This window comes from Heptranchias perlo, chromosome 8 (assembly GCF_035084215.1).
Source record: "Heptranchias perlo isolate sHepPer1 chromosome 8, sHepPer1.hap1, whole genome shotgun sequence".
NCBI lineage: Eukaryota > Metazoa > Chordata > Chondrichthyes > Hexanchiformes > Hexanchidae > Heptranchias > Heptranchias perlo.
Window position 1 is genome coordinate 31,596,918 of NC_090332.1, and position 15,729 is coordinate 31,612,646.

The 15,729-nt window shown below is 37.9% G+C and overlaps 1 protein-coding gene across 1 annotated transcript in view; it reads left to right on the top strand.

Moving 5' to 3' along the window:
- Nucleotides 1-15,729, top strand: part of ush2a (Usher syndrome 2A (autosomal recessive, mild)) — a 744,800-nt gene that overhangs the window by 484,312 nt on the left and 244,759 nt on the right. The window contains exon 44 of the mRNA XM_067989549.1: nt 10,127-10,755. Within this exon, the coding sequence (XP_067845650.1) occupies nt 10,127-10,755 (629 nt within the window). The remainder of the gene's footprint in view (nt 1-10,126; nt 10,756-15,729) is intronic.

The following is a 15,729-nucleotide window of genomic DNA, read 5'->3' on the forward strand; positions in this document are numbered from 1 at the left end:
GAGACTATGCATGCTGTTCGTCATGGCCAGACAGCTGACCCAGTTGCAGTAGACCCACTGCATGGGGTAGTACTTGCTGTGAGTTGCACGCCCAGACTATTCTATCCTCCGGCTGCTGCGTTATTAGATATCTGTCATTAACTGAAGTACTCATCTTCTCAGGCAGCAAACTTCTGACATTGCTGTGGTGATTCTTCAAAATCTTCCATTCAATCAGCTTACTAATGCCAGGCCTGACTTTTAATTCTTAAAATACTCATTTTTCAGTTATCCTCCACAGCTGCTTAATTTCTAATGATTGGTATTTAACAAGGCCTTAACAAGCAGAAATAGGCTTTTTTCTGACAGTTCACTAATGTTCATGAAGACATTTTGGAGTGAGAAGAATCTTCAAAGAAATGCTAAGTGTGACAAATAGTCAATTAGCGTCGTCTGTCAGCATGACACTTTTTTTTACTCGCATCCACTTTTTCACTAACATTACTGAAGAGAGGATGATATGGCTCTAAATGGTCAGAAAATTGTAATACAAGCTTAATTAGCAAACAGGAAATAGTTTATTTAAATTTGTTAATACATTTTGATATAATTATCAGTTTATTATCACGTGAGATGACAAAGGATTCTGCTTTGTATGTATTTATAGCACTAATGGAGATTTTCTGCTAAAATTATCACTGCTTTATGGTGTAACTAAGTATGTCAATTATATTATAATGTCTTTTGATCTGCTCAGATGTTGAGCAAATTTCCCAGAATCACAGTTTTATTTTTTAAACCCCTTTATATTAATCTTACCTTACTGGGATATAATTATTTTCGTTAAAAAATGGAAATGAGCAATTTGGTGGTATAGCCCTGGATTTGAGATAACACTGCACTTGTAGTCTTCCAGCTCCCTCTATCTTCCTCCAAAATGCCAAATGCTAGTAGTGTCAGTATACATCAAGATTTGGTTTGCACAAGCACCAAAATGATTACATTTGGCTGTATAGTTTTGGAGGTAATATTAGTTTTAGTAAATTAAATGATGATTTTTAATGATTAACAAATGTCTCCATCTACACAAAATGAATGGGGCAGGATCAAGGAAACTAATAATTTCAGGCAATACTGTAAATACACAGCAGATAGATCAGTAAATGAATAGTCATGATGTGGAGATGCCGGTGATGGACTGGGGTTGACAATTGTAAACAATTTTACAACACCAAGTTATAGTCCAGCAATTTTATTTTAAATTCACAAGCTTTCGGAGATTTTCTCCTTCCTCAGGCAAATGTTTCAAGATCAGCAGTCACTCAAAGGTAATGGCCACAGACAGGCTCAGTTGGGTTTGCAGAACTGCAATCAGGCAAAAATGTGAAAACTAATCTCTGGGTCTTTCCAAAATGGTCAAATGACTAGGTGCTGTGGCCTGGCTCACAGATCTTGAAACATTTGCCTGAGGAAGGAGAAAATCTCCGAAAGCTTGTGAATTTAAAATAAAATTGCTGGACTATAACTTGGTGTTGTAAAATAGTAAATGAATAAGAAGGGTAAGTTAACATTTTAGATGTGACCCTTTTTCCATCCAAAGCATTTACCTGTCTTTCTCTTTCGGCTCCTGGCCTACTTGCTGCACATTTTCAGATGTTCTGATATTCATAATTTGCGTAATCCTGGATCATGCATTTAGTTAGGGATATTTGGTAATCAGTGATGACATAAAAGTTGCAAAAAGCATCGCACTTATTATCTCCAAAATTATAATGCACAATTTAAAAATCTCAGAATAGGTACAAAACCAAATCTTCTCTCGAGATTAAATGGGTGGGGTAATAGCCATTCCACTTTTAAATACAATAATGTATATAGTAGAACCAAAAATAAAACCATTCAAATCAAATGACCTCCAATTCAACAGCACTGCAAGTACATCACACCCAGTTTTAAAAAAATGCCAATTTAGTTCTGACAGAGGTCCATAAATTACTTATAACAGCATTTGAAAGATCACGAAGTAGTTGTGAGTAATCACAATGAGGTCTAATTACTGGGGCAATTAGCTGTGTAACTTCAGTGATTGATTGGAGCTTAAGTCGATCTTGAGGATCTTATTGAAGATGGCCAGGAAGCAATCTTTCAAAAGCTAGCAACCTGCACTGGAACTGTACGTGAGAACCATGATGGTGATTGAGACCTAGAAGACTTAGATTTTTTTTTTGCCTTACAGCGCATAATCTTTGGTGTCCTTTCATGAGTGATTTTTGAATTCTAGATGAAACGACTACAGTTTGAAATTATGATATTTAGGCATTTCAAAAATCTAGTGGCTTTAATACATTTTCATTTAGTACAGAATTCAAATAGCAGTTGCCAATATCCTGGCATAGGAGTCATAGAATGGTTACAGCACAGAAGGAGGCCATTCGGCCCATTGAGCCCATGTTTGATTCTTGGTAGAAAAACACATGTACAATAAAAACATGTTACAAGGAGGTGATCATAGTTTCTTTTAATGTGATCAGTTACATATACAAATATTTTATTTAAAAAAGTAATGGAAAATAGATACTATTTTTCTAACATAGTTTATATTCCATAGACTCAGTTCTCAAAGAAATGATGAGGTAGATTTCTGCCTTTACCACCTGGGCTTTAAGCATTACCTGGACAGAGTGCAGAAAAGAAAATTTGGCAGGGACGTTCACACGCCACTAACAGAACCCACCAAATTTTCCTTCCATACATTTCAATGGAAGGGAAACCAGGCAAGTTCTGTTACCAGTATCCAAACTTCCTCACCGGATTTTTCTTTCGGTGCTCCGCCCACGCGATCCTTAACGTTCATGAGGCAAAGATGAAAAACTAACCCCATGTTATCAGAAATTTCTGTCTTGCAAGACAAAAATTTCATGTAAACAAATAGCAACAAATAGTGAGGAGAATCAAAGATTGCAAGGGAAATATAAGTTTAGTACATTTACTATGTTCAAGACTTTTTGGCTAATTTTCTTTACAGATTACTCCCATTGAAATAGTCAAAAATAACGTTATTGTATAAATTGCATCTTGAGTCATATTTCCACCATCACCTTTGATAATCTGAATTGACCGCTAATTGTATTCAGGTATTTCCAGTTGACAGGTCCAAAGTTTCCAAAGACATTGTTCTTTTACTGATTTGTGTGCACTAATGGGAGAAAATACAAAATAAAATCAGAAATTGCTCAAAATGAGCAGCAGGGCCATTAGCAACTGAAAATAGAAAAGGATAGATTAATATTTTAGATCAAGAAAGCCAGGACATTTTTCTGATAAGTTATCGACTAGGGTGTGAGAAGGGTTTCAGTTATTTGTGAGAATCATCGAATAGATTAACAATAATACTTATCATTTGCAGATGAGATTTATAATTGATGTCTGGATGTGTAACCCTAACCTTTGCTGTTGTCATTCTTGGAACAATACAAATATTTGTGTTCCATGGTACTAATCAATACTTGTATAAGAAATCCCTGTGGCAGTTAGCATTGAAGATTGCAAGTAGAGTAACTTCTCAATACTTCTGTTCAGCTGACATAATACATTTTTATTACGTATTATTGTAAATTTTATATAGAATCTATTTAAACAAAATCTGTAAAGTATGTCTGATTTTCAATTTTTTTTAGTCTCACTAGTTATAAATGTAGGAACAGGAGTAGGCCATTCAGCTCCTCAAGCCTTTTCTGCCATTCAATTAGATCATGGCTGATCTGTATCTTAACTCCATTTACCTGCCTTGGTTCCATGTCCCTTAATACCCTTGCATAACAAAAATCTATCATTGTCAGTTTTGAAATTTTCAATTGACCTAGTCTCAACAGCTTTTTGGGGAGGAGAGTTCCAGATTTCCACTATCCTTTGTGTGAAGATGTGCTTCCTGACATCACCCTTGAATGGCCTAGCTGTAATTTTAAGGTTACGCCCCTTGTTCTGGACTCCCCCACCAGAGGAAATAGTTTCTGAAGGAAGGAAAGTTTTTTTTTCTTTTTAATGCATTCCTACTTAATTTGCCTGCTTGTCTTATCAATTTAATTGCACAACATTAAAATTCCTACTTGTTTTTCAACATCATTGTACAAACTCAGACCAATCCGTAAGCCTGACATTTTAATCAAACACACATCCAAAACACCTAATCATCTTTACAATCAAATAAGCTTCCCTGCTGCCTTTAGTTACCTGGGAATTCAGATTTCAGTTTCTATTCTGAAATTCTCAGCGGTGGCTTCTTTGCTGTCATATATCTGATTGGAAGCTGTGTATAGCAAACCTGTTTTGTATTCATTTGGAATCAACATTTATCAGGAAACCAAAAAGTTGCAGTTTTTATACTATTATATGGAACAAATGGCTTCATAAGGTATCAATAACAGTGGAAATTTGATGATAAAAGGAAAACTGAATGCTGTAAATTCCAGCAATGTCTCTTTGTTATTTCAGTGCAGTTTTAATATTTAGTTATTTTAAAGGCAGCCCCTGCTATATCTATTTGTTTTCAAGTACTACTTTCTCAGCAACTCCACAATAAATATCACTTCTTGAACTTTATCAATCTGTCAAATGCTTCCTGTGGGTAATAAGAGATGTGGGCATAAAAGAATTGTCCATACTGGGTCGGGATTGTTTTTTCTGCCTTAGCCACAAATACTTCCAAAGCACAGGATTCAGAGAGAGACGACAGATGAAATAAATAGGTATCTGTTGTAAAATAGTGCCGTGTCATGAGTTCAAATGAAAAACACAATTCTGGAAATCTGAAATAAAATAGTAAGTGCTAGAAATTCAGACAGCACTTTCTGTTTTTATCAATGACTTGAATGTTTTACAGCCTCAAAAAAATTAATTCATCTGGAATTATTACATCAAAGGAACTAAATATAAAACAGTTATTTAGTAAAATATGTTTTATTCTGTAACATTTTTATTGCTCTTCCATTAATTCAGGGAATGATAAATCAAGTACTACTGATTTTTTGATTTTTTTAGCAAGGGGACTTTTTCAGTGTTAACTGCATTCACCATGTTATCTTTCCCATTGATTTTGCAGTTAGTGGACCATTTTTGATGTATAGCGATTTTTTAAATTGAACTAAATGGTTGGTTTTTGCTTTTACAATTCCATTAATACTTTATGACCATCATGTAATGCTATTTCATACCTGAATTCTTACTTCTTGAATTGTGATAGCTTCTACTTTGAGCATGGTTTTACCATGTAGAAATCTGAAACCTGTTTTAGTATTCAAAAATATTAGTTTATTAGCAATAAAATCATTATTACCTATGAAATTATTCATAAGTGGTAAATATTTTCAATTTCCCAGTTGCTTTTTCCCAGAATTCTTTAGAAGAGATTATGCTCTTTCATTTTAAGTTATTTGGAAATAAAACAAGAGTTTTGAAAATCTAAATAGAATTGAAAGAGACATTTGAAAAACAATGTTGCTCTCCAACAGTCACATCAAAAGCCTTTAACAGCCAAAATTGATCAAATTATTTAAAAGGGATTTACATAATCAAGTTGCTATTTCCATTTGACCAAGCTGATCAGACAGTTTCCCCTTTAAATTGTGAGTGTGATATGTTCCCATATGCTCTGGGAATAATTGTGGCTCATCCCAGCTCTTTCCCTAAAGACCACCTGAAGCACGGAGCATGGGCCAGGAGGATTTATAAATCTCCAGTCCTTAATACTGTGTGTATCTTTCCCCATGGAGTTTTGCTTTGCCCTTAGACGGTATTTGTTTGGTTTTATGCTATCATTATCCTTAAGTTAGTGTGGGGAGATTTTCCTTATTTCCAGCTGTCAATGGGTTATGTCTTGTAACAAGCAGGTAGAAGCTGAGAATTTTAGAATTCTCTAGTTCCAAGAATCCTTTGTGAAGTAATTGTTAGCTTTAGTCAGAGAAGTATTTTATTCTTCAGGGGCTCCGTGATATAGACATTATGTTAAATGCTCCCACTGCAACTAGGATGAGGGTGAGTGTTTAGATTCTATCTAGTTAGAGGCTCTTCTGGAATTCCCCATTAGCTGGAATTGGGAAATTGTAGATTTCCCCAGTTAGTGCAGTCAGAGATGCAGCTGTTGATTGACACACTGAGATTCGGGCTCTTAGCTGGGCTTATATCTAGTTTTTGTTTAGTGTGCGCTAAGGAATAACCATGCTGCCTTCAAAATCCTCATCTTTTTGCATTATTGATTGTTTATAGGTTCATTTAAGTCAATGGCCCATGGCAGCTTTTTTTTCAGTTTATGGAAAGCATTTAGATTTTTCTTCTACTGGACAAATTTATCAGTAAGTGAAAAAAAAGAAAAATTACCAAGAGCCTTTTGTGGTGAAAAGGCCAAGGAATTTAAAGATTTTCAGAGTCTGAGAATTTTTACTCATGTGAACTAAATTTCATCATAGGTTTCATCCTTATAATTTCTTTGAAAAAGCAAATTTTAAAAATGACTTGTACATATGCTTTGATCCCTAACTGGCACAATTTGTATTGATATTTCTTTTTCTGACAAAATATTATTTTTAAAACTATATTTAATTAAAGAATATTGAATTTAATAAATATACAAGTTTATGTTAACGTCAGAAAAAAGCTGCATAAATCATCAACATAATTTTATGTTTGAGCGGAGTGTTCTCTCAGGACAATTTTTTTTTGGGTTGTTCAATCGTTGACAAATAGGAACTGCAAACCAATTACAGAGTGCTGTGCAACAGACCATTCAGGTCAGGGTAGTATTTATTTCAAATATTCAAGCAGAAGGGACAGTATGCCATTTTTTCCCCTCTGTGTAGCTTAGATGATGCATTTCTGTATGAGCCAGGCAGTCAAGACATGCATACAATGATATTTTAGGATCCAGAACCTCATACACACTAATAGACCATATCATTGCATCTATATGGTAACATCCTTCATTTTTTACACCACCAGTCACTGCAGAAAGCTCAGGTCAGTAAAAAAAAATCAAAACCCAGTAAATTGTAAAATTTCATATTTATTTTCTTTTTACCAAGTCTAATGCAAATAACAAACAAATGTCTCAAAATCCTCTTGTGAAAAAATTATTTTCAAATTTGACTAAGTATCACTCTAATACAAATGCCATAAACTGCAATAGGTAGAACTTGAGCTCTGTAATCATTACTGAGTGGATGGATGGCAATTTATAGATTGCAACATCTACTTTATAAGTATATTGAATGTCCTGAAATTATGGCAGTTACTGATCACTGATTGAGCTGGACTTGTGTTATTGCACCATGTTCTTGCTTGTACCTTGAGAGCAGTAAAGCATCAATAAAATAAAAAGTGCTGCATTTTAAATGAAATTTCAATTGAAAAACTTAACAGCCCTTCAAATTGCAGAATTTAACACAGACCAGTAAAGCTTAAATAACACATTTCTCAGCAGACCACGGTTTGCACTCAAGGTGACTTGATTGTCTCATGTGGTAAAATTATTTACAATTATGGAATTTCTCATGAGAGTTGCATCAAATTTGCTGTTCCATAACACCTATGCAGACATACGGTGGAATCTTTCAGTATTCATGAAGGCACTTGAACCTTTCTGATAATTGAATCAGTAACAGTGTTGAGTGGAGCAAGCATAAAAACCTGTTAACCTAAAGGTCAGATGTGTGCAATGTTTATTTATCAGTGAGCAAGGGGCTAAATCGGCAGTCCCTGTCACAATCCCAGCAAAATCATCTGTAATATTAACACAGAGTAGATGAATTCCAAAACCAGGATTAGCATGATAAACACAAGAGTGCTAAGAAATGTTGGCATTCCTTCCTGACAGTTTGAACTTGAACAATGAGGTATTCTATATTAACCCAATGGATAAGCAGAATATTGAGTGACGAAGTGTCTCAAGGTTGCCCACCATTCAACACAGTAAAATCTGGGAATAATGAACAAGTGCTATGATATATTGTTTGAGTTTCCTAATAACCTCACTGTGACAGAATGCACTTTGTTATTATTTATATTTTTGCTCCTTAGTCGCACCTCTTTCCCACCCACTTCCTCCTCTATATATCGCATCTCTCTTCAGTCAGAAAAGCGGTCGAAGCTGTCAGCTTCTCTGTGACTGTTGCCACATGTTACTATGCATTTGGTCAATAGGAGGTAAGAATTGAGGTGGACAGTTTTGCCTCCCTCTCAAGTTTGAATGCCCTTCTGTCACAAGGTGATTCACCTGCTGGCCCATCCAAAATAATCTGCATATATGTAATATTAACTGTTTTAGAAATGAATGTCATCTTGGAAGCAATATTTTGCTACCTTGTCTGTTGCACCTTAACCATTTATTAAATGTCTAATAGTTTTCTAAATTTAATTATCATGATTTCTGTTACGAATGGAGCAAGATAAAGATTTTTCATTATGATTAGTATTGTTGGAGTAAACCAAAGAAATGTGAACCTTGCAGTAATTTAATCTTGTGAATTATCATTCAATGATTTATTGGATGAAATCATGCTGTGCAATGTTAACATATGAATGCATTAATGTTTGTTGAAATGTTTCTGTCCGCTGTTTTAGCAAAGGGAATAAACTGTTTAAAGCTGTTTTACGGCTTAAAAACATGCTAACATTGCACCATGCGATTTCACACTATTTATGTTCATTTTGTTCTATCTTGACAGCACACTCTGTGCATCAGACTATGCATATGCAGCTAGCAAATCAATATCGTAAATGCAATTAAATGTAGGAGGCATAAAACCCTAATTTAAACAATATGATGTTACTTAATATAGCTCCGTGGGTAAGGATAGATAGATAATTAATTCAGCCACTTTGTAGAGGTTCAGGTCCAAATAGCAGCTCAGATCTGATTTTTAGGAACTATTTACCTTTTTCTTCTCTATATTTGAACCATATACCAAAACTTTATATTAGTTGCGTGATTCTCTGCTGCAACATGTCTTACTTTGAGAATACAGAAACACATTGTGATGTTATTCCATCACCATGAATTTTATTTTAATTATTCATCGCATAACTAGATAACGAGAATGTAGCTAGAAATTTTAATCATTCCCTCAGTGGCCAAATCGATAAAGGCATTGCCCAGTATAGCTCAAAGCTACAAAGACCAGAAGGTCCCAGGTTTCATTCCTGGTCTACGCTAAGTTAGCTAATCTTAGTTAATCACTACTTCAAGTGCTACAATTGCTCTCTGCTGCCTGATGTTAGTCAAGTTTCCCTCCTCTAATTGCTATCCAGTAAGCCCTTTTGGAAAGGATAGGAGCGTTATTGTTTAGGTTCATATTTGAAGAATAGCAACTTAGGTGAGGAACCAACATAACTTATCTTTAGGTTTTGCCTGTGGTAAATGGGATGGCTTCTGCTTTTCAACTCCTCCTGACAGTACTGGTGAGATTGCTGTTTAGGGGGAACTATATTTATTTCAAAATATTTATTTTCAGTACAGCAAAAACATGTCTAATTTAGGAAAAAGAATACTGCATAGTTTATGCTGGTGTATGCATTTTGCCAAAACTAGTATTTAGTAGTAAGAAATCCTGCAGGAAAATAAATATTGGGTAATATATGCTTGTATATTCATTATGTGAAAACTTTTTTTGACTGAACTGTGTATTCCCTGCTTTATCATCTACAATAAGATGTGCTATCTAAGAATATTGCTTAGATTTCTGGATATATCAGTGGTGTAAGTGTTTAAGTGTATTAATATGTAGTATCATTAAGTGATATGAGGTAGATCTGCACCGAGATTTTCCATGACATAACAGTCTCACTATCAAGTTCTGGATTGGGAAAATCCTCAGGAGCTTTAGGATGAGTTTGAACCACATGTTACTCTGGCGACAGAGAACATCGGGAGGAGCTGCAGAGCAGAAGCCAGCCAATTACAGACGCGAGGGTGGCTCACTCAACAGCTGGAGAACAGTTATAGATCAGTATTCCAAGCAGAGATGCAGATTACCTGCTAGCTTCTAAGCAGAGGGTTGGAAAAGAGGGGATCCAAAGGGATGGACAAATATATATTGAAAACTGTGCCCATTTTTATTAATAATCTTACTTACATCATTTTAATTCTTTTTAATTCCAGAACCTGGGCCAATGGATCCACCTCTTGTATTGAAAATCAAACCTCGAAGTCTATTAGTGACATGGCAACATCCATCACAGCGTAATGGTAACATTACTCATTACAAAATTTATCAGAATGGCTCCAGGTTGGTCATATTATCAGGCAACATTACCAGCTATTCTGTAATCCATCTACGCCCATACACTATGTATGTTTTCCAAGTAGAAAGTTGTACATCAGCAGGATGTTCTTTGTCACCAGAGTCACATGTGGTTCAAACCCTTCCTGAAGCTCCTGAGGATATTCCTAATCCAGAACTTTACTCAGACACTCCAACCTCAGTGCTCGTATCATGGCAGCCTCCAGCCCATCCCAATGGTATTATTGATAACATAGTTATAGAGAGAAAGGTTAAGGGGACAGAAGAGATATTTACCCTTGTGACTAAAAAGTCTGGCCAGCCGTTGAGATATGTGGATAATTCTGTAGCCCTTAGCCCATGGACTACATACGAATATAGGATTTTGGTGAGCACTATCAATGGAGGAACAAATAGCAGTGCTTGGAAAGAAGTTACCACAAGACCTTCAAGACCTGCTGGAGTACAACCACCTCACGTCCAGGTTCTGAGTTCAAATTCAGTTAAGGTAAGTTAGTTCAAAATCATTTCAATATATTTATATTAATCTCAAAAGAATTGTTAAGAGTTTGCTTTTATCTTTCAGTTTTAGTCTTTACCTGCCTAATTTTAGAAAATTGCACGGGAAAAAGAACACTGGGTAATTTACACTTGTGTATTTATTTTTCCAAACTATTATTTATTTATTAATCTATAATAGTATCCACAGTAAATGATGTTATTTAAGACAATTACTTCAATTGTGGATAAAACACTTGCGTGGTGTTCAATAAAGTATTAAGTGGCTGATTTTCCTGACACAGTTCACCAGGTGCAAACATCATGGAGAAGAGAGAGAGACTCAGATCACAAAGTCTCTGCCCTTTAATGTAGCCCTGGAATTTCCAGGGATTTTCTTGGGGTGGAGCTTGGCTTGTGTCTGCAACAGGTGCAGGCCAGATGAACTGTAATGAGGTGGAGGGCACATTCCCACCCTTCATTCTTGATTTTCATGTTGCTCATTTGCTGGTTGCCGGAGAGCAGGGGTACCCAGAAATCATTGCACTGTGGCCTGCCCATGGACCTGCACCAAATGGAGTGTCTACTGGGTGCCTTAAAGCAAGCTGATATGCTGCAAGGTAGGGTCAGCTTCAGCAATTGCAGTCCCACCCCCCACCCACCCATTTATGGGTCTTCCGATTGAATTGGGTCCCTCTGGTTGTCGATCTCCATCAGTAGCCAGAAGGTCCTGATCACCGAAGCCAATGATGCGGATGTAGGTCTGAGAGGCCTGCAACTGTCCCTAATTTTCCTCCACCTACCACTGGCACTGGGTCCGCCAAGAGCAGGCCAGTGTCGAGGCTGCGCCCAGGCCATTTAAATGGCCCAAAACAGGAAATCCCAGTAATCCCGGACCTGGCAGGAGTAGCACACTTTGGCCGCGTGTCTTCTGTCTACCACAGGGCGCAGGGGGAGGGAGGGAGGGAAATCTGCCCTATAATGTGTATTATCATGAGTTGGTAGAATGTAGAGTTGTACCTATAGTTCCCATTCCACAGTAAGATTGCAATCTCAGCTGTACTGTCAGGATGAGCTGCAGAGCAGAAGCTAACTATTTACTTACAGGGGCTAAGGGGAGGAGAAACCTGAATGTAATCACCCATGCCCCTTTTATGCCCCTCCTATTAATTCAGGTTGTTTAAATACACAATACACTTTTAGCAGTTGACTGGTATGAATAGTTTTGGACAAGAGGGCCGTTATAAGCATCCAAATAATTATACCGTGCCCGAAGCTGTGGGCCAATGAAAATGCAGGTTACATTCTGCAAGTCCTTAGTCAACAAACACCTTTATCACACTTAAAATTGCAAAGCAGGCCTGAGTGAGAGGACTCCTTAGTTGTTTTTTTCATCAAGCACATACAAGCTTGTAAGTTGAGCCAGTCTCTGGTGGATTTCAAACCTGCAGTTACAGAACCATATGACAAACAGTTGTTCTGTCACTGAGTCATAATAGCAGGAATGTAGAAATAGAGCCTGATTGCATTATTTAGAATGGTGTATTTGCTTTGTTCAGAAAAACAAGTAAAGAAAATCAATTCACAGAAAATGTAGGAAATACAGAGCAGGTCCGTCAGCATCTGTAAAGAGAAAAGAGAGATTATCCATTTTGGGTGTTGACCTTCACCAGAACTGAAAACTGAAGTATGCATCTGATGTATATTTACAGCATTTCCTTTTTTTGTGTCAGATTTCCAGTCAACTATTCCAATTCCACTCTCCTGCTTGCTTTCCATTTTCTTTAATATTCCACTTTTGCAAGCAACTATTTAATTCCCCTTTTAAAAGAATTTATGAACACTGCTTCAACAATGATTTGTGAAAGAGAATTCCACATTCCAATCACCCTCAGTGTAAATAAGTTTTTCCTCCAATCTCCCCTTCATTTCTTTTTGTGACTATCTAAAATTTGTGCCCTCTCATTACCATCTCATTGACTAGTGGAAATAATCTATCACTATTTACCCTATTATAACCTTTTTCCTACTCACTTCCTCTTTCTGTGAGTCTCTCCTTCCCCCTGGCTCTGTTTTGTGTATGTTTACAAAATTGATTCCCTCTGTACTTTTCTCTCTCTCTGCATGTGTCCTAGCCTGTATGCCTCTTGAACAATTTTCCATCTTTCTTTATATATCTCCGTCTCCATCTCTATAAAATACTGTTGGCAATATTGACACCTTTGTTAAAAGAGCAGGCAGAGGAATGCATAATTTTATAGTGCTGCTGGCGTACTGCTCATGATGCAATGAGAGTCCTAATGCTGCAAAGTTGGGTGCCAGCATCACAGTGCAGGGCTGCCGGATACCTGTTATGCACCAGACAATTTCACTACATGGGAGAGGGGCACCGGACACAGCCAGAGTGGTCAGTAGGGGAACCAGGCGAGAATCCAGACGTGCCAGCATTTATTTACCTTTTAACGGTGGTCTCTCCATCAGCGCCCACACAAAATGCATGCTATGCAGCTGGAGCAGTGCTGAGGCACTCCAGCCACATTATGGGATAGCTGGCTAATCTACAAAAAAGTTCAGAGCCCAACGAGCCTAGTGCACAAGTTGCTTCGCACACCATCTGCATTGGGGTGGGCTGGATGCACATCTGATAGTACGAGGAGCAAGCACTAGATGCGCTGAAGCTGTCATATTATCTGTCCATGGTGTTATAGTATTATATTATTATTGGGAAGTGAAGGACCCAGGTACCTATTACAGAACGTTCAAACGTTCAAACACTACTATCACTCGGTATAATTTCTGGGTTCATGAGTTGAATTGTAAACGTGAACCCAAGTCCTGACATACTGCAGCAGTCTGTTGAGACATCAATGTGCAGTACCACCTTGCTACTCCAGCCTTACTTTTTATGACGTTATAGTTTAAATTTCTTTAAAACTACAGCCTTGAAATTTCTCTCTCTCTTACTTTAGCAAAGATTTATTTATTTATAAACCCCATTTATTTTGAACTGGTTAATGCCGTTGCTAAAATAGTGGTGAGAGAAATTTCGGCTGAATGCACTAAGCATTTGTACACTCGCATCCTACAATGTAATTTCAGGGCCTTCGGGTTTGAAATTACATTGGGTGAATATCATGATATGATTTAATGAATGGCATTGCCGGTGGTGAGCTATGCCTGCTGGAGTTCATTTTAGTAAATCATGACTCTCAAATATGTTCGTATGAAATTCCTTTATCTGCTATTTTAACAGAGTATTAACCTGTTTATACAATTTAACATCTCTATTCAAGTAATTGAATAAAGGAATTTCATATGAACATCTTAAGCATACACTACTACTCCAAGTATAATTTCAAACATTCTTTCACTACCAAATTACAACAACAACTTGCATTTATGTAGTGCCCTCAACATAGAAAAATGTCCCAAGGCACTTTGCAGAAGCATAATCAGACAAAAATGGATGCCGAGACAAAGAAAGAGATATTCGGAGGGGTGACCAAAAGATTGGTCAAATAGGGCCTTAAAGGAGGAGATGGAGGTGGAAAAACAGAGGGGTTTAGGGAGGGAATTCCAGAGCATGGGGCGCAGATAGCTGAAGGAGTGGCAACCAATGGTGGGGCAAAGGGAAGGGGGATACACAAAAGTCCAGACTCAAAAGAGCGGAGAGTTGATGGGGGCAGTGGGGTGGGGGGATAGGGCTGGAGGAGCATACAGAGATAAGGAGGGGCAAGGCCATGAAGGAATTCAAACATGACAATGAGAATTTTAAATATGATGCATTGGGGGAGCGGGAACCAATGTAGGTGAGCAAGGTCAGGAGTGATGGGTGAGCAGGTCTTGTTACCGGATTAGATACAGACAGCAGAGTTTTGCAGGAACTAAAATTTATGCAGGGTGAAGAATGAGAGGCCATCCAGGAGATCATTGGAATTGTCTAGTCTGGGGGTAAAAAAAGCGTGGATGAGGGTTTCAGTGACCTATGGGCTGAGGCAGGGTGGATGCTGGCGATGTTGTAGAGGTGGAAGTAGGCAGTCTTTGTGATGGAGAGTAAATGGGGTTGGAACCTCAATTCAGGATTGACTAGGACGTCAAGATTGCAAACAGTCTGGTTCAGCCTGAGACAGTGGCTGGAAAGGGGATGGAATCAGTGACAAGGATATGAAGTTTGTGGCAGGGACCAAAGACAATATTTAACTGGAGGAAATTACAGCTAATCCAGGATTGGATATTGGACAAGCAGTCTGACAACACATAGTCTGTGGAGGGGCCGAGAGAGGTAGAGCTGGGTTTGTTAGCGAACATGTGGAAACTGACCCCATGTCTGTGGATGACGTCATCAAGCAGCAGCATGTAGATGAGGAAAAGGAGGAAGCCAAGGATCGTTGGGGGTAAAGGTGTGAGGTGGGAAGAGAAGCCATTGATGGAGATGCTCTGGCTACAATCAGATAGGTAAGATTGAAACCACACAAGGGCAATCCCACTGACCTAGAGAACTGAGCAAAGGAGTTGGAGGAGGATGGAGGTCAACCATATTAAATACTGCAAAGTAGTTAAAGGGGATGAGGAGGGAAAATGCACCATCATCACAGTCACAGAGTGTGTCATTTGTGACTTTGGTTAGGGCCATTTCAGTGATGTGGCAGTGATGGAAATCTGATTGGAGAGATTCAAACATGGAGTTGCAGGACAGATAGGTATAGATTTGAAAGGTGACAACACATTCAAGAACTTTGGAGAGGAAAGGGAAGTTGGAGATAGGGTGGTAGTTTGCAAGGACAGAGGGGTTGCGGGTAGGTTTTTTGAGGAAGGGGATGATGAGGGCAGTTTTGAAAGCATGAGGGACAGCACCTAGAATCATAGAATCATAGAAAGGTTACAGCACGGAAGGAGGCCATTCGGCTCATCGAGTCTGCGCCGGCTCAATGCAAGAGCAATCCAGCTAGTCCCACTTCCCTGCCCTATCCCCGTACCCCTGCAC